Below are 22,819 nucleotides of genomic sequence, written 5' to 3'. Positions count from 1 at the left end.
TCTTTGGCAACATTGTGTGCATCGGGGTTTATTTGGCACCTGGGCCCATTTCCCTCTCTGATCACATTAGCAGATGGTACTCAAAAATGATGCAAGCAGCCGTTCGCAACAGGCTTTATGGCTGATAAATGAGCACTTGATCTGATTTCCAGCTGGCTTTGCAACCCACTTATGAGAAAGATGCAGTCACTACTTACGATGATTGATTTCTGTTCCAGGTCTACTCCTCCAGCAACACTAAATCCCAGGCCAGACCCTTCCTCTTTATTCAAGACTACAAAGAGAATGTCTTCTTTGCTCTGACAAAAAGACAAAAGAAGAAAAACATCCTAAAGTTAAAAGCTCGGGAGAAATATTCGCAAACGTGATGAGAAAAGACCCATGTTTATAGAAGTTCTTCCTGGGTGATATTTTTCTTTTCTTTTTTGAATTAGACTGTAAATGGTTTTTTTAATAATTGAAAATAGCTATAATTTCAAAATACTAAAGGAGTTATGGAAAGACTGGGAAAGACATTCTGGGTTTATTTATGCTGCAAGGGAATCACAAAAAGTCAACTAAACCAGGATTCGGTTCGAGCGACGCCTTCTCAGGGGTTAACCCTAGAACCAAATTTAATGCCATGGCCCAGCCATGTTTATGCAATGGGCCCTTTCCAATGGCTTCCAGCCTTAAAATTATGAAGATATTTTACTACTGCCAATTTTATTTGTTGCCTTAACTTTTAAAAACCATTACAATTTCATAGTTGTGTTTCATTTTAATCGTTCCACAGCTATTGGGTTGTATCCAATGGTGGCTTTGCCATAGCCCAGGAGCAAGGAACCATCGGGCCACAGAGCCATTTCCTGGGCTTATCCCTCACTGGTGGCAATCCAAACAGGACCACAAAAATGCCAGCCTTGGAAGCCTCTTTTGAGTGGTAGCTGAAAAGATCATTGTGAGCACTTGAGGAGACTGGGAATGAGAAGAGGTGTTCCGCCACCTCTTTGCATCTGCCGCCCGAGGCAGATATCTCAATCTGCCTAATGGTAGGGTTGGCCATGTAGGAGGAAGCAGGAGATGGCTGGTTCCTTCTGATCACCTGGCTTCCTGGCAAATCTGCTCAGAGATTTCCAACCCCTTTGACTGGAAGGTTATGCACTTCCTCCTGGGGCTGGCTTAAGCCTGTTGGTACAGCAAGAATGGAGCCAATCACCGATTCCAGAGAGGTCCCAGTTTGTGTTTACAGGACGTGGCAGGACAGTAGGCCCCCAGCAAGTGGTATCTGCCTAACTGCGCCAACAGAGCTTTAGATTAATTTAGAAGTTGACGATCATCCTACTGTAGACTAAGCGCCAGTGCTACGGATTGCATAATGTTTTCCAGCCTTTGTGCCACTTTGGACTTTAGAGCAGATGTGAGAAAGTATGCAGACACAGCCCGTGCTCCAAGAAGCATTTCAGTTTCATAAATATTTGAGTTCTTGGATTTTACAAACCGGCATGAATAAATAATCTCTCTAAAGATTCCATGTGAAAACACTTAAAAGTGCATTTGATTACTTTTGGCTGGGAACAAAACCCAGTCTTCGTATTTCTGCAAAACTCGCCAAACCCACCTGGCTCAGCTCAACTCGTGGGACTAACAAGCTCTAACCAGGTACCAGAATAGAAGAAAGGAGTTCTGGGAGGTCTCCTTCTCCCAGGATTCCTCTTACCTGGACCTACAACCCAGATCAGGGATACAGACTTGGAGGCAGATGGAAGTTGGGGCTGGGCAGGGCAGACCACAATTGTGGTTGTTTTCAAAAGCTTGTGTACTCAGTTGAAAAAACAGAGTTTGCACAACCATTATTGAGGTATTAAAGGCACCAGCAAGCAGACTTCTATGCAGCTTTATGTAAAGATCTTATGAAATTCTACCTCTGCAAATTGCCAGGCCTGGAAAATTGCTAGTAGTCCAGTTATTTTCCTGATATGATAACTTAATATCTTACCAAGTGGGGTAAGGCGATTAGGCAAAGTGAGGTGGCCAGCCTCAGACAGGTGATTTGGGGTGACTCAAAATGGTGGCAAACCCCTTAGTTAGTTAGTTAGTTAGTTAGTTAGTTAGTTAGTTAGTTAGTTAGTTAGTTAGTTATTATTGTAGCAAGTGCAGTAATCAGGAGACTTTCTCTGGTTTTCAGTGTCTGGGAAGGAATTTAATTGGCCGGTCTAGAAGTTTTGCCTTTCCTCATAGCGAATTGTCACAACCTTTGGCAGTTAAGGCATTGGGTAGAACCCGAGTCTTCACGTTTTGGGGTGAAGCGGTGCATCACCGTGTCCAGAACCAGCGGCATACTCAGGGTACCCCATTAAGGGGGTCTCAGTGGAAGTCTCCGTCTAGAAGCCAAGCGTAGGGCAGTTGGGCCAAAGAGCTTCCAGTAGCAACCTTAGGATGGCCACCTCAGTAGATGGACGTCTTGGGGAGGCCATAATCCTTGGCACAACCCTGAATAAGTTTCAGCCCTCCAGCAGAAGGCTGGAATGGATATACACCCAATGGCTGAGCCAAAATTCCACCTACACCTGTTATCAATAAAGTTGTGGCCATTTTGAACCCAGATGGTTGTCTGCTTGGTTCTGTTTTAACACACCTTAAGGGGGAAGAGTGGAGCTGCGACCAGGACCACAACTAGCATCTGTTGTAATTTCTACTGAATAAAACCTCCATGCTAACTATTAACTCTGCATACATTGGACCCAGACGTATTACACTTATTATTGCATGTTTACTGCCAGGGAGAGGGAGAGGTGCTTGTGGGATTTTCTGCCTCAGATGCCAAAATAGCGTGGCTGGCCTTGGGTAGCATGCAACTCAACTTTCAGTGGTGGTGGTGGTTGTAGCCTCAATTGATGCCTCAGGCAGCAAAATGTCTTGAGCCAGCCATGTTAGCAAGGGACTGGCTTTCAGCCGAGTTCACATCACTTGCAACCTCCCTGTTTCTTCACTCAAAATCCCCCACTAACTGTTCTTCTGATGTTAAGAGTCCCACACCAAGGCTCAATTACATACACTCCTATGTAAAACGTAGCTAGGCGCTGAGATTCCGCTCTCTGAGTGAATTCATTTTTTAACAAAAAGCCCTTGTGAGCCAGATGTTTGGTGGTTTAGGATCAAAAACTTCCAGCCCAACAAGAGCTACTGAGGATTCAAAGCTTTGCCCAAGTGTAGCAGTGCGTATAATGTGAGCACTGACGGATCCCCTACATGGATTTCTGGAGCAGCCCTTTTAAATATGGGATTGTTAAATATTTCAAATGTTAAGAGTGGGAAGAAAGAAGATGCCCTTCAAATAAACCAAAGGAATTTATAGCAGACATATTAAATCGGCAAAATTCTGAGCTAGTCACGGAGTCGTTAATGGTACAAGATGGTTGGTAAGAATGAGGGAAATATTAGTTCTTCAGTTTCCAATCTGAGTCTTTCGTGGTTCGTATGAATGTTGCAAAAAACTGATTATCACCCAGTGCATAAGAAGGAGGCATTAGCACACTCAGGGCAACACCAAAGTTTGAAGGACTGGGGGGGGGATCCTAAGCGAGGGGAACTTAAGGGGAGAGGGAACCCAAGAATACAACTTAATGGGGCACAAAATGTTCTCTCTCTTTCACACACACACACACACACACACACACACACAACCCTGCCAACCAGATGGGAGGGGTAATGAAACAGAGATAGCTCAGTTGGTTAGATCGTAGTGTTGATAACACCAAGGTTGCAGGTTCAATCCTCATAAGGGATCCCCATATTCCTGCACTGCAGAAGCTTGGACTAGATTATCCTTAGGATGCCTTCCACCTCTGTGATACTATGCATATGTGCATGAAAACTGGGTGTGAGGGGAATGGAAAGGAGTCATTGAAACCCCTCAACAGGAGCATGCCATGCTGCAACATTTTATTGAAAGACCTCACTTGTTTCTTCTGTTTGTGAAGTTCAGGGGTGAGTGCGGATCTTTGGCCAAATTGATGCATGCAAAAGAAAAGGGTGTTTGCATTTCCTTTTGTACATCGTTGCTGTTATTAAATGATTGAAAATTCAGAATTAAAAACTATTAGAACGTACTTAATTCACAAGAATAACACGTGACATGTTATTTTCACCACTACATGCATTCATATGCACATCTTGAACTAGTATGTGTGTTTTTGTGCCCCTTACTTGGCTTTCGTTTGCACTGCATTGCAAAATTCAGGGAGGAGCAAATTTTCGAAAGATTATTCTGCTTCAGTTCATTAGAAAGTGCAAATTAGGTAAGTTTCTCTTTAAATGCAAATTGAATCAAATTCCCACTATTTCCTTAATATTAGCATAAGGTATATGGTGGTCAGGGTGACAAATCAGCACCTACTGGGAACAGGAGGCAGGCAAAACTGACCATGAACCGAGAGTCACTGACTAGCCACAAGGAGCTTGGCTGATCACCTGTGCAATAGTAGCAGGGCCCCTCTTGTGGGAACATTGCTCCAAATTGGCTACTGGGATCTTGGGAGCCTTTTTAAAAATATGTTTGAATCCTCCAGAATCTATCTGGTGCTGAAACACCAACAAATTACCTCTTTTGCTTCCTGTGCAATATTTAAATATATATATGAAAGATCTCAGCCTGCCTTTAAGCAATACTGTACTAACCTTTTCCACAACTTAAAAATATTGGCCATTTTGATCTTGTGTAGTCTTACCTCGGCTTGTGCTTTGGCCTCTCGGAGTAAAGAAAGAAGGTCGCATTTTGTCGTCACTGAAGAAAGAACCGACTGCAATTTCTGCTGATCCAGAGTAGAGACTAAGAGTTGATCCAAGCTAAAATATGGAAATGCAAAAAAAGGGGGTGCTCTGGATGAGACTGCATAATGGTGTAACAGAAACAGAAATTTCTATTCCCAAGGGAGTTAAGGCATTGTCCTGCAAAATCTGGTTTGGTGGAGCAATACAGAGTCAGACTATTGTTCCTCCTAGCTAAGTATTTTCTACACCAACTGGCAGCAGCTGTCCAGAGGTTCAGAGGGGAATCTTCTCCCGGTCCTGCTTGGAGGTGCCCGGAATTGAACCCGGGACCTGCTGCATGCAAAGCTTGTGCTCTGCCACTGTGCTACAGCAATTCCTCAAGATGGAGTTGTGATAAAGAAGGAGATGTGGTGAGCTAAGGGAGAGGGAGAAACAGGAGGAGGAGCACTGGGACTGCAGTGGAGAACAAGAAGCAACAGAATGTAGTCAGGGCAGTAGGCACGCTGTGATTCTGCAAGAGAGCTGAAAAGGAGCAGAATGTGGTATTATGGTGCAGAGGACAGCTTCTAACAAATCCTTGCATTCATTTTTTTTAAAAAAGTACAGTCATACCTCTAGTTACGTATGCTTCAGGTTGCGTACTTTCAGGTTAAGTACGCGGCAGACCTGGAAGTGTTTACTTCCGAGTTATGCCGTGCGCGCATGTGCAGAAGCGCCCTGCGCGCATGCACAGATGTGCTCTATCAGCACTTTGCGCGGAAGCGCAGCTCTAGATATGTACTTTTTGGGGTGCGAATGGCACCCCGGAACAGATCAGGTACGTATCTAGAGGTACCGCTGTATCCAAGTTTCTAATTCTTACAGCTTTAAATACATGTTTGGAAACGTGTAGGCAATGCCTTGTAAAGTTTAAGAAGCTGAATAGGGTTTGTAGGACTGTTGTGGAGGGGCATCAGTGCCCCGTGCTGCCCCCCTTGTCTTTCACTATGCCTAGCAAAACCAGTCTAGATTATGCAAAACAGTTTCAGAATAAATTTAGGAAAACAAGAGGAAGTACGCAAAGCTTTCTGCTGGGCATAAGTTGCTCGCTGTTGCAGAATCCAGCTTTCCGTGGCACAGAATGAGATAACCTAGAGGCAAGATTTTTATGCTTTTGTGCAGAGCCTGTAGTCCACAATATAGGGTTGCTTCCAGCTAAGTGTTTATCATGGAATTAGTGCTCCCCATGCATACACCTTTTGGGTACAATCCACACAAAATGCCAGTCCATTCCCCTCTTTAATCTGGATTTACCCCTTCCAGAAAGAATCCTATAAGCTTGTTGCCAGTGTCCATTAACCTATTTGCAAATTCACACCCCACCCCACCCCCCAAAAATCTGGAAGCACCCTACATCTTGTGACTTCTGGGAATGCTTTGCTGTGTGGATTTCAGGCTCTGGAACCTGACCCACTCGTGATACAAAACCAGTGTAATGGAAACAGGGCCACAAACCTGATCGACCAGCTCTTCCCCGAGTGTGTCTTATTTGGGTCAGTGTCGTGTTGTAGCATTTCGTCATCAGAGGCTGACCCAGGAGTGCCGCAGCTACTGTTCCAGGGGCTGCTTTCCTTCGAATGCTGCCTGCTTGCTGAAACAAGACTGGAGGGCCCCGGGCATTCATTCAGACTGGATTCAGTTTCACTGGGAAGGCCAAGAGGTCTCGCTGCAGGGGCAACTTCCAGTTCCGTTTTGAAATGAGAAGGTGCAGATTCCACAGAGAAGTCCTCGCTGCACAGCTTGTCGAGGTCGGGCATGCTCAACGCCCGCAGTTCCCTGATCTTAGAGCGGCACAAGGGTGCATGCCTGATGTGCCCACCTGAAGCTCTGCTTCTTCGGACAGTGGGAGTAGATGGCATCAAACAATTTGGACCTCCCAAAGCACCACACCTTTCGCCCTTTTCTAAGTGATGAGCATCATCTTTGCTGTTCTCAGAGGGATTCTGCTGCAGTTGCATTAATGCCACACTGGTTGACGATTTGGTCATCTGCGCAGGGGCTGGGGTTTCGCTTTCACAATAGGAACTCAAACTACGTCTCAGTGCCTGGACAGGGTCATTGATGTTGCTAGCTGAAACTGCAGAAGTACCGCCTGACAGCCTTCTACCAACAGGAAGTTTTGAGCCGAGCGAGGTGGAGGGTATGTCTATCGCTTTGACCAGAGGCCTATCAAAATTGGCAAGGTTCTCAAACGATTTAATTCTCTGTTTCACGGAAAAAGAGGAAATGGGATCGTGTGGCCAGTTGAGCTCATAATAGTAATAATTCCTCCTGCAGGTTTTCAATTTGTCCGCGATTCTGCTGCTGCTATTGGTCAAAGGCAATTCCTGATGGTTTGATTTGGGGGCACTGAGAGGCGTCTCTGTTCCATCTTTCGTGCCGTTCATCAGACTGAGGTGGACCATTTTGAGCATGCCCATCTCTGAATGGGGGTGCTTTTCACACGAAACGTTGCTCAGGATATCCTGGACACAATGTGTCGGCGAATCCATAACATGGCTGTCCTCCCTCAAATGATTTGATAGCTGGGCAGGCACTGAGTAGGTCCTCGTCACAGGCTTCAATGCATTGTTGTTTTCTTCCTCAATGTTCTGAACATTGTTTTCTGGTTGGCTGGCCAACCTAGTGTGTCCTTCCTCCTCCCTCAGAGGCAACTCGGGAATCAATGAGGATGGTGGGAAGGAGCTAGAAGACAGCCTCACCTCAATGAAAGTCCGCTGAATTTCTTGGCCCGGTTGGCGTTGCTGGGTAGGGGAACAAAGGCAGCTCGAAGACTCTTTTTTAAAAGGCTCAGGGTTATCCAATCCCAATGGCTTGATTTCACGCCCATTGCGATTCAACAAACTTGTACTCAGTCCATGGTTTTCCGTCCTGTTACTCAAGACAGTCGTTTCAGAATCTGTAATTATTTGGGAAGGGTTTTCTCTTGTGTGGTATTCATCCGATGTACCTCTCTGATCTGTGACCTCTGCATCTTTTTCCTCTGCAGGATTCTCTGCCGTTCCAGAATCGCCAAGTTCCAAACTGCTAATGGATTTATCTTTCTTGGCTTTGACGCTGCTCCTGTCGCCATTTGGCAAAGGTAGAGGCAATTCCGGAGGCACGGCTAAACATGGCTTATTTTCCTCATCCTGTTGAAGAATCCTGGAGCCCATCGAAAGGCTCCTGCTGGGTGGTTCCAAATGTGTGGCCAAGTTATGGAGCGATGTGCCTTTCTTTGGGAGAAGCCTGGGTGACGACTGGAAGGGAAGGGGTGATTTCTTCGAATCAGGGCTCCCAGTTTTTGCAGGAGCAGCACTCGGGGCATCCAACTGAGTCTTGGGCTTGCTTTTAATGATAAGACCCTTTAACTTTGGCCCTGGCTTGTTCCGTTGGTTATTTGAAAGAGTTTCTGCTATACTCTTCTGAGGAATCCCTCTAGTTTCGTGATGTAGTTTTTTGGAAGAGGATGGACTTTGTGCAACTACTGTGCTCATTTTGCACTGGCCAGGACTTTGGGTTTTGACATTTGGACATTTTGAGGCATTTGCCTTTTCACTTTTTCCTGGCAATTCATGAGCAGCAGCAGCAGCAGCCTTACTCAGATCTTTCGATTTTGTCAAAAGGGGAGATTTGGGACTGTTTACTGTTCTCTGTGACGTACAGTTCACAGGATGGCTGTCTGGTTTGTTCAAGTGGCCCGAGTCGCTGGTTCCTTTCTTCGTCAGAGCAGAACTGCAACCAGCCGCATGACTGCCATCATCTGCTGCTAAGTCGTTTTCTGTATGCAATGGCTCCTTTTTATCGGGTTGGTCTTTGTCAAGCAAATTGCAGTCCCAGCCATTTATGGTTTTCGTAATGCACAAATGCATGTCTTGGGCATCTCGTTTGGAAGCCTCACATGCCCCCACAAGGCTTTCTTTGCCTTCCATGCTTATTCTCTGTCCTCCCCTTAAGGGGCCATTGTCATGGACAGAGCAAACTGCACCGCTGTGATCTAACCTATCAATCCCAGATGGAGAAACCTGAGAAGGAGAAGGAAAGGCTGTGGATAGAGCCACCTGTTCTGTACCGAAGTGCCTTGGAGAATGTGGCTTTTCTAATAAGGCTGCCCCGCTGGATTCTTCCAGCGAACCAATTTCTGCCTTGATTTCAGTCTGTAAAACACCATTTGAAGGACTGCATTCTGGTGGATGACGGAATACTTTGGAGGTAGGTGGGACCAGCTGTTCCTGAGGAAACTGTTGCTGCTCACTACTCAGACAGCAAAGTTCAACTCGCTCCTCGTCTGACTCAACTGCCTTATGGGTCTCCAAGGGGTTGTCACAAGCAGGCTGAGAGGGGGAAGCTCTGGGAGTTTCAGCTACAGATTCTGTGTCTGAACTGGAATCCTCGGCGGTAGCATACATAGATTTTGGGTCAGTGTGCACTTTGCTCTCCATCCCAGCCAGGGTGTCTTTGTTTAAACTGCTGAAATTCCTGGAATAGTTACTCAAACGGGTTTGGTTCACAGTGAAAATCTTGCTCGTGTTAATGGAATCCAGGACAGAAAACCCTAAGATTTCTTGTGTGTTAGTGGCATCATTCAGAGTCCTACCTGGAAGGTCATTCTTAATTATATCTGTTCCAGAATGAGAACAGGAATCTTCTCCCCTCCCATCTGCATCTTCGCAGGCACACCTGTCCCCGATGAACAAACCCTTAGCAGCATCTTTTTCATCTGAGGAAGGTGTTTTGCCAAGGAAGTCATCCATGTCTCTCAATGGTACCACAGTGTCCTGAGCATAGCTGGTTTCGGAGGAATCTGCTTGTATTGCACTGGTCTTTGCATCAGATGGCGATGTTGTCCCTTCTGCCACGTAATCGGGGTTGCCCCCGTGCAAAGGTTCTTGGTCCTGAGCATAGCTGGTTTCGGAGGAATCTGCTTGTGTTGCACTGGTCTTTGCATCAGACGGCAATGTTGTCCCTTCTGCCACGTAATCAGGGTTGCCTCCGTGCAAAGGTTCTTGGTCCTGAGCATAGCTGGTTTCGGAGGAATCTGCTTGTGTTGCACTGGTCTTTGCATCAGACGGCGATGTTGTCCCTTCTGCCACGTAATCAGGGTTGCCTCCGTGCAAAGGTTCTTGGTCCTGAGCATAGCTGGTTTCGGAGGAATCTGCTTGTGTTGCACTGGTCTTTGCATCAGATGGCGATGTTGTCCCTTCTGCCACGTAATCAGGGTTGCCCCCGTGCAAAGGTTCTTGGTCCTGAGCATAGCTGGTTTCGGAGGAATCTGCTTGTGTTGCACTGGTCTTTGCATCAGATGGCGATGTTGTCCCTTCTGCCACGTAATCAGGGTTGCCCCCGTGCAAAGGTTCTTGGTCCTGAGCATAGCTGGTTTCGGAGGAATCTGCTTGTGTTGCACTGGTCTTTGCATCAGATGGCGATGTTGTCCCTTCTGCCACGTAATCAAGGTTGCCCCCGTGCAAAGGTTCTTGGTCCTGAGCATAGCTGGTTTCGGAGGAATCTGCTTGTGTTGCACTGGTCTTTGCATCAGACGGCAATGTTGTCCCTTCTGCCACGTAATCAGGGTTGCCCCCGTGCAAAGGTTCTTGGTGGTTTGCAAAGCTCCTCTCTTCTTCGATCATAAGATTGCTTGGATTTCTCTGCACTGCTTCATCTGCCTCCGAAGATGCAAGGAGATTTGCACATTGGTTCGTAGCTGCATAAAAAAAGGAAGCAAAGAACCGATTTCACCTTCTAAAGTAGGCAAGTGTCTGGTTTTTATTTTTAAGGATCTAGCCGAAGTCCAGTGATGGATAGGAATCTTTCAACCAATTATCACCATGCTCCCAGATAGTTATGATATAATCCAACTAACAGGAAATACTTACATAATAAGTTACCAAGTGCTAAAAGTATATTTCACAAGACACTTGCTATCTCTTAGTAGTCCTTCCAACACCCCTATAAGGGAGGCCATTGGAGGAGGAGGATGCTTAAAGCCAAGTTAAGATCTGAACGGGGGTCATCCATTTAATAGTACGGGCTCTTTTCTTGCACTAATTCTATTTCTTTGTTTCCCGGTTTTTATTTTCTGCCTTAAGTCTCTTAACACTTGCAGTTCAACCCTCCAGCATAACAAAATCCCTCTCTGTTTTAACCATGCATCCTGTTGGAAGTCTGAATGGCACTATGAATAGTATTTTCATATTCCGAAGGGATAGGATTGCAGCCTTGACCTTGTGAAGCGGGCCAGCAAGCTTTTGTTACATTGAGCCAGCATCTGTTCCTCTCTAACCCAGTTGCCATCTTGGAAGGAATGTTGGGAAATCTTGGCCTGATGTGAGGAAACTTAGAACTCAGAAGCACCTCTGGAGTGCCTCTAAACCAGGTGCAACGTCTTATGGGACTGCATGTAGGATTTCAGCGCTAAATATTGAGGGATTCCCTATGGTCACTATGAACAGCAAGCAGCTAGTGTTCCACTTCAGTTGAAGCACTGCCTAAATACCCCGTGCAGCATTTTTTTTATTAAAAAAAGCATTTGTTTTACATTTGTAAATAAAAACTCTCTTCATTTATTTCACATCTAGCTGAATGTGCAAATACATTTGACCAGTGAATGCATTTTGCCACTGATAAGCATGAAGCAGACTCTGCCTGTGGTTTCTAATTTGTGACAGCTCCTCCACACATCCCTTGAGGTAATTCTGATTTATCATAGTCTTTAGTTGCAAATTAATTTTATCTGAATGTTCCTTTATTATTATCTTTAAAAGGTTACCTACTGTGATCATCTAAGCCAGGGGTGTCCAAACTTTCTTCCAAAGTGGGCCAGATTTGATGAGGTTAACATGTGTGTGGGCCGACCAAAGTTGTTGACCTTTTTTTAGGATTTTAGGATTGAAGTCGTTGAGCTTTTTGGAAGGGTTGAAGTTCTTTAGCTTTTTCTTTTAACCCAGGAGATAAACTGCCACAGGGGCCGGATTAGGTCCCTGGGCGGGATTTTGGACATGCCTGATCTAAGCCTAAAATGCATTACAGATTATCTTTCTGGTGCCGTACAAAGAACTTTATATTTTTCAGCCTTTTTTAAAAAAAGAAAAATTATATTGCTTGTATCGAATGCTAGCCTTACCCAGGGCAGTCCCACTGAAGTAAAGTATTTGATTAACTCAGATCTGTTAATTTCAGTGGGTCTACTCTGCTTAAAACTGAGTTGGCTACAGCGTGTGGATTTAAAGCACTGTTCTTGAGTTTTGGATTGTATTTTTATTTTGTCCTGTCACATTTCATTTGTTTACTTGTAAAGCACTCTGGGTGCTGATGTTAAAGGGCAGTATGCAAACCCACAAGTAAATGAATGAATGAATGGATTTAAACAAATAAAGAAAATAGTTTCATTTTGTGAAATGGCTATTGTGGCCATGCTACAAGGTCAGTCTCTGAATGGCAAATCACTGGGGAGCAATAGCAGAAGGGGTTATTGTCTTCATGGCCCTACCCCAACCCTGTGGGCGTCCTGGAGGCTTCTGATTGGCCACTGCTGGAAACAGGATTCCTGGACTAGATAGATCTTTGGTCTGATCCTTCAAGGCTCTTATCTTCTTAGCGTATATTTATCACTCAGGGGAGCAGCATCTGACTCTCATGGTGCAATCCAATGCAAGTTTACTCAGAAGCAAGCCCCACTATTTCCAGTGGGCCTTACTTTCAGGAAAGTAAGTCTCGGGATTGCCGCCTTAGTGTAAACTTTGTTGCTGTAAAATAGTGGAAGGTTTAACACTTGAGACTGGGAGACCCACTGTAAGGCAGTTTATTGACAACAAGATGTAACTTGCACATTAGAAAAACTGGAGTGGAGCTCACTTTTGCCCCCAAGTGAGTACCACCGAAGAGATTTTTCTATGTTGGCATGCATGTGTGGAAGCTTTTTGGGGCCAAATCAAACATGACATTGTTCCTGCAAATAGCAACTGCTGTCCACCACCCTCTGTTTGAGATTGCAGCATGGGGGAAGCTTTAACCCTTTGCCTCTGTCACGGTCACACTCCAGAACAGTTTGCATCCAAAGGAAAGTTCCCACCAGTGATTTCCTCTCAATGCAAATAGCAGCTGTGGTGGGGCCCCCAATCTAGATTGACACTGTGATAAGAGTGAAAGGGTTGTAACCGTCCTCTCCCTGACTTGGGTCTTTCCACCCCACCCCACCCCAGCTATTATCTACTTTTAAAAAAATAATTATTGGACAGCTGCTAATGCCGTGTTGTTTATTTCATAAAATTTACAGCTCGCTTGACTGTAAGGGAAAAACATCACAGCATTTTCTCTGTATCTCCCTGTGTAACAGTAAAGGGATGCTTTGGTTTATACTTCTTTTTTAAAACTCCCCTTTCCTTCCTTACCTAGAGAATACACACACACACACAGCATATAACTGCACAGATTTACTGATCGCCTGCCCCAGCTAAAGCTCACAGTACCAAAAGAGAAGCAAACCTCTTACCAGCAACAGCTTTCTGGATGTCCAGTGTAATGGATGTGGGAAGACGTCCTACGTATTCGCAGATTTCCTCGTAAGAGAACCCATGGATTGGGTCTCCGTTGATGGCAAGGATCTCATCTCCCGGAACCAGCTTCCCCATAGACGCCTGTTAAAATTGCAGTTAGGAGTGGTATCAGAGGAAATAATTCAGAGGGCATAATAAAGCTAAGACATGGTTTAGCACAGGGGCAGCCAAAATGGTGCCTTCTCTATGTTGTTAGACTACAACTCCCATCAGCCCGTCAGCATGGTCAGAGATGGTGGAACTTGCAGCCCAAGAACTTCTGGAGGGCACTATGTTGCCTACACCTGAATGCAGCCAATAACTAACCTTGCTATATCAAGACTGTAGAACTCAACTATTCCGGCATGTTGTGTCCAACAGCCAGCCACCAGCCAAATGTCTCTGAGAAGCTGAAAAGTCAGGCAGGAAGACAATGGGCCTGTCCCTGTTACTTGACCCCACCATCTAGAGCTCACTGATAGGCTGGCTCTGAACACAGAATATTACAAATTATCATGGCTATGTTGGCATCCCTCTGTCTCAAGAGACAATGGTATGCGCCTCCAGGGAACAAGTCAAACCACGGTGTTAGCAGCACTGAAGTGACTTTCCACAGTGCCCAAGCCTGGGCAGTGTGTACTGAGGTCCTGGGCTGCCCGGATGACAAGACCCCCCCCCTGGCTTTGCTGATGTGGTCCAAAGGAAAGCAGAGCAGGTTTGGCATGGCTAATAGCATAGATAAACTTATCATTCACAAATTTGCTCTTTTATTTTTACTAATGCCACCTATGTCATCAGATGCCTCTATTTCTTGTTTTGATGAGTTACTGTTGGCTTCCAAAAGGGGGCCCTCTTCATAGTAATTTGAAAACCACAAGCCTAGGTAAAAGAGATGAATAAATAATCACGAGCTAAATTTTTTAAACTTAAATGGCAGCCCAGTTGTTCTTCCTTCTCAAGGAGTTGCGGGCCTTTTAAAATTTAATAATTTCTGCTTCTAAATGACTTGCTCTCTATACGGCTCCAATCACTCATTCCGCAAAACTGGCAGAGCAGCAATGATCACTGCTGCAATTACAAAAATGGATTCATTCGGAACAGCGTATTTCCCCCATTGACTCTTTAGTATAAGCCAGCTAGGATAGGTATGTGCAGCCAAGACCTCCCATTAATAACAGCATCTTTTGCAGCGGTTGAAGAAACTGGAAGGCTCACAAAATTAACGCCGCCCATGAATATAACTCTTTAATAGCATCACCCTATATATGTTTATTCAAAAGGAAGCCCTGCTGAGGTCAATGCTCAATAAGACTTAACTGCACCCTAAATTTCCTTGCATATGCCGAGCTTCCTTCAGTACTGATACCCTATCGGGAAATGCAAAAAGCAGGGAAAATTCAACGCGAGTATACCCTTTCAGCCACTCCTCCCGGCCGCAAGCCTGTTATCACGACACGCAAGGGGATGGCATGGATTTGCAGGTCAAGGCCAAACAATTCATTTTCATTCCGAGTTAAGGTAACTGCTTCAGGGTGGCTCTGCCCAAGAGGACTCTCCTGCGTTTCACTCTTCTGGAGATGTGGAAGCATCCTCCCGCTGGCTCTATCGGAAGCGCTGTGCTCCTCGTTCTTCTGCCGCGGGATGCCATGGTATTCGATGCTCATCAGGCTTTTGACTCGAGTGACGGCTTTGTGCTCCAGCTTAGGCGATCTCTTGGATTCCAGCTGTGCCTCCCGAAACTCCTTCAAGCTTTGGTGTTCTGGGTGAAGCTCGGGCACGTTTGCGTAATCAAATGATTTGACTGGGAGGAAAGGGGAGTCTGTTGTGTGCTCAGCAGCGCTGTCTGATGAATCCCTAAAGCCGGCGACAGCTGAATCGTTGTGCAAATTTGTCCCCGGTTCTCTCTCCAGGTTTGTAGCACCACCTTGGACAGGAGAAGTTGCAATGGCAAGCTCACAGTTGCCCTCTGCCTTCCTCTGGCCTTTGGGCCTTGGTCCCCCTTGTAGCCGAGCGCCATCTTGTTTGGAAAACTCATCCTCGTCGCTTGCGTCACCGTCATAGAAAGCAAGTCTCCGCTGCCTCTGGAAGGAGGTACGCGGACCTTTGGGGCTATCGCTGAAGCTAACGTGCCGGGTAGCATTCTCCCTTTGCTTGTTGATGGGACCAGGTGAGTTGTTTCCACTCCTCGGTGATTCACATATGCCTGATTCTTTGGTAGCTAGGGAAGAATGCATGGAATTATGATTTTGTAACTTAATGACAAAACAAAAAACACAAGCATCAGAAAATTGGTGGTAGCCAACCAACATGTCCCATCAGTGCAAGGATTTTTGATAGTGCAACAAGACTTCTCCCCCCCCCATGTGCTCCCCAAATCTGCTCCGATGTCAGGGATTGTTCTGAGGAGGGCTGCACTGAGGAGGAATGGTGGGAGCCTCCCCCTGATCCTGAATCTTCCCAGGAGCAGGAGGACAGTATAGATTTGGAACAGTGGTTTGCAGAGGGGCATAGTTCAGAAGGCAGAAGCTGGGAAATTCTGGATGGGGAACAGCTACGAGAGGTAACACTGGGAGAGAGAGGGTTAACAGATTCACTGTGTCTGGAAAGCATTCCTCCGCTCTCCCCAAGATCAAGGAGTGCTCAAACTGGAAGAACAGAAAGCACACAAAGCACAGAGGGGACAAGCTCAGATTACAAGACGTAGGAATGATGTAGATATAGGGATGAAAGGGGGTGGGATCCTTAATTGGGAGCACCACCATTCTAGAAGATGGGTTCTTTGTTCTCTCACTGTGGTTGTTAAAGTTTCTAACTGGTAAGAAGACTCCTTTTCCTTTGTTCTGCTTATCTACTGCCCCCGGGGGCGGGGCTGATTCCTGGAGGGTTGGGGAAACAGATTTAGGGGTTGCAAGGGAAAGAAGGTGAGAAGTCCTGTTGCATAAGCAGAAATCCTCATGCTGATGGGAGATGTTGCTTTGCTCTAATTTGGATATTCTCATCCTCTAATCAGGATATCCCTGATTCTGAGGGATAATTTTAAATCTCCATGGGAAAGGGAAGTGGTAGAGGAAGTGCAAAAGTGCGGTCTGTCCTCCCTTTATATTGAGTCCATGACATACAGCCGCGCTAAAGCGATGATCGCTCAGAGATTGGGGGATATCGCCAGACAGGAGGACATAGCCCATGTGAAATCTGGGATGTTTTTAGGGGAGCAGGTGTATCGGTCTGCACCAGCCCGTTACCTGGCGGATATCCACTACGTGGAATACCGCAGACTAATTACTGCGGCTAGACTGAATGTCCTTGATTCGGCGGTTTTGAGGGGAAGATTTGGAGGAGTCCCATACGGTCAGAGAATGTGCCATTGTGCCTTGGGTGAGGTAGAATCCACAGAACACATTCTACTGAGTTGTCCCTTTTATAATGATTTAAGGCAATATCTTATAGACTCGTATTTATCTCAGTTTAGTTCCCGACCAAGAGAACGGCAGGCAGCATATTTGCTAAACAAGCCCACTGGGAAAATAACCTTCTCAGTGGCTAAATTCCTCTTCCTGGCGCTCAAGTGTCGGAAACGTATAATCGAATGTCTTGATGTGGGTTATCTGTGGGAGGTTTAGTGGCGCGGTCATACCCCATTTGTGTGTCACTCTGATGCCTTCAGTTTTATATTTTTATATATCCCTCTGATGCCTTCAGTTTTATATGTTTATCTTTGTATTGAGAAATGTTTTTTGTTTCAGACTATCGGTCGAATAAAGTATATTGATTGAATTGATATCCTCATCCTCTTCCAAGCCAGAAACTCAAGACAATGCGTAAAAAAGGCAGTAACAAAGGGAGTAACCATCAAGCATCTTTCAATTTCCATACATTGTCACTTGGGCTTACCTGGAATACCAGGAGAAGGAAAACATTCATCTACAGAGCTGCTCCCACTCTTTGGCCGGAGCGGCTCCTCATCGCTAGAGCCAGTTATTGTAGTCTCTGAAAGTGGCAGCTGGCTTGCTCCGTCTTGTAAGAAGTATTGGGGAAACTCAATTTCAGAATTGATGGATCCCTGCTGAAATAAAGTCCCCCCGGGGGGATGTAGGATAGTCAATTAGAACAGTGCCAATTTTTATTTTTATTTTTGAAATTATATATATATATAAAAGTTTACAACAAGAATATCTATAGACAATAAAAACCCACAAACATTTAAAAGTCAGAGAAAACCAGCTAACTGCTCTGGAAAGATGTTTTCTTCGTTGCCTGCATTAGCTGGGCAGCACGTAAAAGTTTTCAGCAGGCTTTTAAAGATTAAAACAGGCTTCCCATGGGCAACTGGTTGGCCACTGTGGGAACAGTATTCTGGTCTGGAGTGGCCTTTGGTGTGATGCAACAGGCTTCTTCTTATTTTAAAACAGTCATACCTCGGTTTAAGTACACCTCGGTTTGAGTATTTTCAGTTTGAGTACTCCGCGGACCTGTCTAGAATGGATTAATCCACTTTCCATTACTTTCAATGGGAAAGTTCACTTCAGGTTAAGTATGCTTCAGGTTAAGTACGGACTTTCGGAACCAATTACACTCATACCTCAGGTTAAGTACGCTTCAGGTTGAGTACTCCGCGGACCCATCTGTTACGGATTAATCCACTTTCCATTACTTTCAATGGGAAAGTTCGCTTCAGTTAAATATGCTTCAGTTTAAGTACAGACTTCTGGAACCAATTGTGTTTGTAAACCGAGGTACAATCCTCTGTGCTTTGGCACACTGTTAGGTAAGGTAAAGGTCCAGTCGTGACCGACTCTGGGGTTGCGGCGCTCATCTCGCGTTATTGGCCGAGGGAGCCAGCTTACAGCTTCCAGGTCATGTGGCCAGCATGACAAAGCCGCTTCTGGCGAACCAGAGCAGCTCACGGAAACGCCATTTACCTTCCCGCTGTAGCGGTACCTATTTATCTACTTGCACTTTGACGTGCTTTCGAACTGCTAGGTTGGCAGGAGCTGGGACCGAGCAACGGGAGCTCACCCCATCACAGGGATTCGAACCGCCAACCTTCTGGTCGGCAAGCCCTAGGCTCTTCTATGCTGGCTCCCCTTCCCACAACAGCTTCAAGGGTAGAGCTGGAGCACATGACTGCCCCTAAAGAATCCTGGGGGAAATAGTTTGTCAACGGTGAAAGGAATTGTAGCTCTGTGAGGAGTAAACTACAATATCCAGGATTCTTTGGGAGAAGACATGGGCTTTAGTTGTATGGTATGTTGGCAGTCAACATATGTTTGAGGGGCTGGCTTTTGGATTGAAGATGTCTTAACAAATTTATATTTTTAGCCACTTCCCCAGGATGCTCCCAAAAGTGGGTATGTGTGTGAGGAAGCACCAGGTTTCCCCCAAGCAATATCATGATCCACTGAAGTTCACACTCAAAACACAATCGTATTGTTGAATTTCAATTCTTTTACCCGGCTCCCTGGCTCCAAGAAACGCTTCATTGTCCAGCTCAAGGGCGAGGAGGCTTCTGCCTGCTTGGACTTCACACTAGGCGATGGGCTTTTGGGCAGATTCCCTGTTGAATACAATTTGGTTAGACAGTGAAGATTTCAGATTGGAAAACTATTTGCACATAAGCCATTATTATAAATCTAACTGGAGTCTGTGCATGGCGAGGTGTTCAATATCTTGGGGGTCAACATGTCAATGTACAACATGTGACTGTTCAGGACCCCAGAGTAAGGAGCCCCACTCCTTGAGAAGTAACATCTAACAAATCATATTCAATATTTGGAAGAGCTGAGAATCTAACAGCCAGTCTGTTGAGATACTGTGTTGTGGCAATAACTGAGTAGATCTACCCAAAGAAATCTCTGGCGTGGCCCAGCTACAACTGGTACATCAACAATTCTCCTTACTTTGCCTAATCATTTTTTTGTTTTGTTTTTGGAGGGGCTATGGTTTTGTTGTCATCCTATATAAAAATTAATGAGGATTTATGCCTTAGATAAAGAGCATTTTTGTGGTGCTTTTCATCCCATGTAAAAGCACAGAAACGGAAGAGGGCCTGTTTTAATCCTACTTGATCTACCTTTACCCAGAGCCCCTGGGAAACTGAACTTTTTTTCCTGTAGGTGGGAGAGGAAGGTGACCTGAGGGGGAAGGAGAGGGCATTGCTCATGACACTCTCTCAAAATTCCAAGTGCACCCATAGGTCCATAAACTTTAGCCGACCTCTGGAGTAAATAACAGACCGATAGGATGCAGTGTTAAAAGCAAATGAGCTTGTACCTGTGGTGTGAGGGGAAGAAGTATCCTTGCTTTCTCTCTGAGTGGTGGTGCGGGCAATGGCTTCGTCCATTTCTTGTTCAGAAACCTAACATGAAGTTGAAAAAAGTGCACTAAAGTTTATACAGCAAAGGATGCTCACTTCATCGTTTCTGGTCCTTGATTATTTATTATACATATTTTTATATCTAGATGCAACCCCAGCCAATAACTTGTCTGTTATGTTGAAATTGAAGGTCCCAAGTAATCTCCAAGCACATACAGCTGATTGCAATAATCCAATCAGGACGTTATCAGAGTATGGAGTACAATTGCTTTGTCCAAAAGGCACCACAACTGGTGAGCCAGTCATAGCTGGAAAAAGGTGCTCCTAGCCACAAAGGTCAGCTGAGCCTCTGGTTGAAACTAGGAGCACTCCCAAACTGCAAATCTGCCATTTCAGAGGAATGTAATCCCATTCAGTGCGGGCTACTTCCGTACCTCCTGGATGTGAGAATTTATTTTGGACACCTGTCTCTTCTGGATTCAGCTTCGGTTTACTGGCCCATATCCAACCCAACATGACCTCCAAACATAGTCTAAACACCTCAACCGCCTCTCCTCATTCAGATGGAACAGAGAGATAGAGCATGCGTGCGCAGAAGCGCTCTATTGGCACTTCGCGCACGCGCAGAAGCATGCCTTCAGGATTGACCGCTTCGGCGAGCAACCACCTCCGCGGAGACAGATTGCGGTCGCAAACCGAGGTACCACTGTATGACCTTCTGTAGGTATCTGAAGGCAGCCCTGTATGGGGAAGTTTTTAATGTTTGATGTATCATGTGTGGCTTTTATATTCGGTTGGAAACTGCTCAGAGTGGTTGGGGCAACCCAGTCAGATGAGTGGACGATAAATAACAAAGGGGACAATATGGAACCCTGAGCCACATTCCTGGAGGTTGAAGCAGAACCACTGAAACACAGCACCCCTAATCCCCACCTCCAGAAGGATGCTATGGTCCACAGAAGTAACAGCTATAGAGAAATCAAGGAGAATGAGCAGGATTGCAGCCCCCCCCCATTTCTCTCCCTTATGTTGATAAATGTCACCAACAAAAGTGGCCAAGGCAGTTTCAGTGCCATAACCAGCCCTGAAGCCAGACTGCAATAGATGCAAATAACCAGCTTCCTCCATGCCAGAAGCTAGACTGCAACTACTTTCTCAAGAGCCTTGCCCAGAAAGGGGGTATTTGCAACTGGGGCCAAAGTCATTTAACACTCCTGCTTCTAGGGTGGTCTTCTAGGGACTGCACCACCACTTCCTTCAAGGCAGATGGTATTACTCCCTCCCTGGACCCACCCACCCAACTCCCTATGGCTTGTTCTAAGAAGCCCATATGGGCATGAGGTCAAGGAGGCAGGTGGTCACTGTGCTTCTTCAAGCAGCTTGTCCATATCTTGTTGGCTGTAGATTATTTTGTATGCTCTGAGATACACATTAATAAAATCCATACTTATTTTTTTAAAAAAACCAAAATGAAATTGGTGGTCTGTGGGTTTGATTTTTAACTGCCCACCCAAGCCTCGGATACTTTTACTCCCCATAAACAATACAGTGTACAGTGTTTGGATTTAAATGTGGGAGCTGGAAAGAAATTGAAATGCATAATCAACTTTTGTGGTTTGTGAGGCCAGTGGAAATCAAATGCCTCTTTCGAGAATTAAAATTAGGCACGTGGGTGGGTCAGAAATCAGAACTTTGTTGAATAGAGAAGAACAGAATTAACCCCAAGCAAACTCAGCAGTTTAAATGAGGTTTTAATGTCACATTCACTCAGAGTAATGAAAAAAAGGGAGAAAAATATATTTTGTGGTAATGGTTTTGGAAGGGCATAAAAAACCCAATACCAGGTAATATGGTAACAAAAACATTCTGTGCGATGGAATGTGGATTAGCTATAAAAACATGGATTGTTAAAGAAGGATACCTCTTGTATTTGCATATGCATGAATCGTCATCATTAATATGCACTGAGAGCCTTTGGGGCTTAAAGAGCAGGGTATAAATGCTTTAAACAAGCAAAAATGAAAATAAACAATGTTTTCATGTAAAACTAGACAAGTTCAACAGAAATGAAACCTGAAAAGAGCAAATTGCAAAATAATGGGAAAAGATCCGCTCCAAAACACAAGGCACTCTCTGAAATATGAAGGACTTTACTTACAAGCTACAGAAGTGGGCTTTGTGGAATTTCCTGGGGAAGGGTGTTTTCCTGTATCAGGGGTGGGGAATCTTTGGCTCATAGGCCAAACGTGGCAAGCCAGAACATTTTGAGAAGCCATGCCCACTCGCCCCACGTGTGACATTGGACAGGACACCAGGTGGGTAGTGGATAAGGGCAGAACTTTAAAGGAACAAACAGGAACTGAAAGGGAGCTCTGGATTATCCCTTTGCTGGAGCAAAGCATGCCTCAATCAGCTGCTGGGAGGTGGGAGAGCACCTTGCTCAAGGAAGGAAAAGTTTGCATTCAATGGACACTGCTTTTCCCTCCCAGCATTGCTTTTGGGAGAAGGACAAACCTGTCACATTCTGGTACACCAATTAAAACAACTTCCTCCAAGAAGCAGGATATATGAGTAGGAAATATGGACACCTTTCGCTCCTGAGGAGGATCACTGGTCAAAACACACTAGGCAATGCTCTAATAGCTGTGCCAGCCTAAGGCCTGCCACGCCTTTACTTTCTACAGCTTAAGTGCCAACACCAAAAAGGCCCTTCTCCATCCTGCATCCTATCTTATAGTACAGAGATAGGATACAGGATGGAGAAGGGCCTTATAGGAAGGAGAGATGCAGGGGTTTTACTTTGGGGTTGTGAGATAGGTTCAAATCCACTGGATGGAAACTTGTAGCAGCAACACTTACATTGATTTTAAAGGGGGTCACAACCCCCCCCCCCAACTGGAACTGCTGGGAATTAAGCTTAATGACACATTTGGATGAAGAAGCATGGATGACCTGTTGCAATAAAGTATTTCTACATGTGCACCTATTTCAGACATTTGAGGATAATAAAGGTGTGGGGCAGTAATGGCCCAGGCTGCATGTCTCCTTACCTTTGGGTTGGGATGGCGGCTAATGATAAGGCTAACTGGGCCAGGGCCGCATTCGCTCAAAACGGCATATGCTTCGCTCAGAGCCGCATGACGCAAACTGACCGAATATGCTTCCAGCATCTGATCCCCACGGCTAAGGGAACAAACACATGCAG

General features: G+C 45.4%; 1 protein-coding gene across 9 annotated transcripts in view; it reads right to left on the bottom strand.

Annotated features, from left to right (window-relative positions):
* Nucleotides 1–22,819, bottom strand: part of PDZD2 (PDZ domain containing 2) — a 257,387-nt gene that overhangs the window by 8,757 nt on the left and 225,811 nt on the right. For 8 of the 9 annotated variants that reach the window (XM_088652634.1, XM_088652636.1, XM_088652631.1 and 5 more), the window contains 9 exons: nucleotides 22,665–22,797; nucleotides 19,572–19,656; nucleotides 18,752–18,855; nucleotides 17,193–17,364; nucleotides 14,714–15,519; nucleotides 13,259–13,403; nucleotides 6,247–10,471; nucleotides 4,710–4,827; nucleotides 198–299 (listed from right to left, as the gene is read on the bottom strand). In XM_088652634.1, the coding sequence (XP_088508760.1) occupies nucleotides 198–299; nucleotides 4,710–4,827; nucleotides 6,247–10,471; nucleotides 13,259–13,403; nucleotides 14,714–15,519; nucleotides 17,193–17,364; nucleotides 18,752–18,855; nucleotides 19,572–19,656; nucleotides 22,665–22,797 (5,890 nt within the window). The remainder of the gene's footprint in view (nucleotides 1–197; nucleotides 300–4,709; nucleotides 4,828–6,246; nucleotides 10,472–13,258; nucleotides 13,404–14,713; nucleotides 15,520–17,192; nucleotides 17,365–18,751; nucleotides 18,856–19,571; nucleotides 19,657–22,664; nucleotides 22,798–22,819) is intronic. The other variant, XM_060280333.2, reaches the window with a different exon arrangement.

This window comes from Zootoca vivipara, chromosome 10 (genome assembly GCF_965207765.1).
Source record: "Zootoca vivipara chromosome 10, rZooViv2.hap1.1, whole genome shotgun sequence".
Lineage (NCBI taxonomy): Eukaryota > Metazoa > Chordata > Lepidosauria > Squamata > Lacertidae > Zootoca > Zootoca vivipara.
Note: the sequence above shows the minus strand (reverse complement) of the source record. Positions and strands in the feature narration are given on the sequence as shown.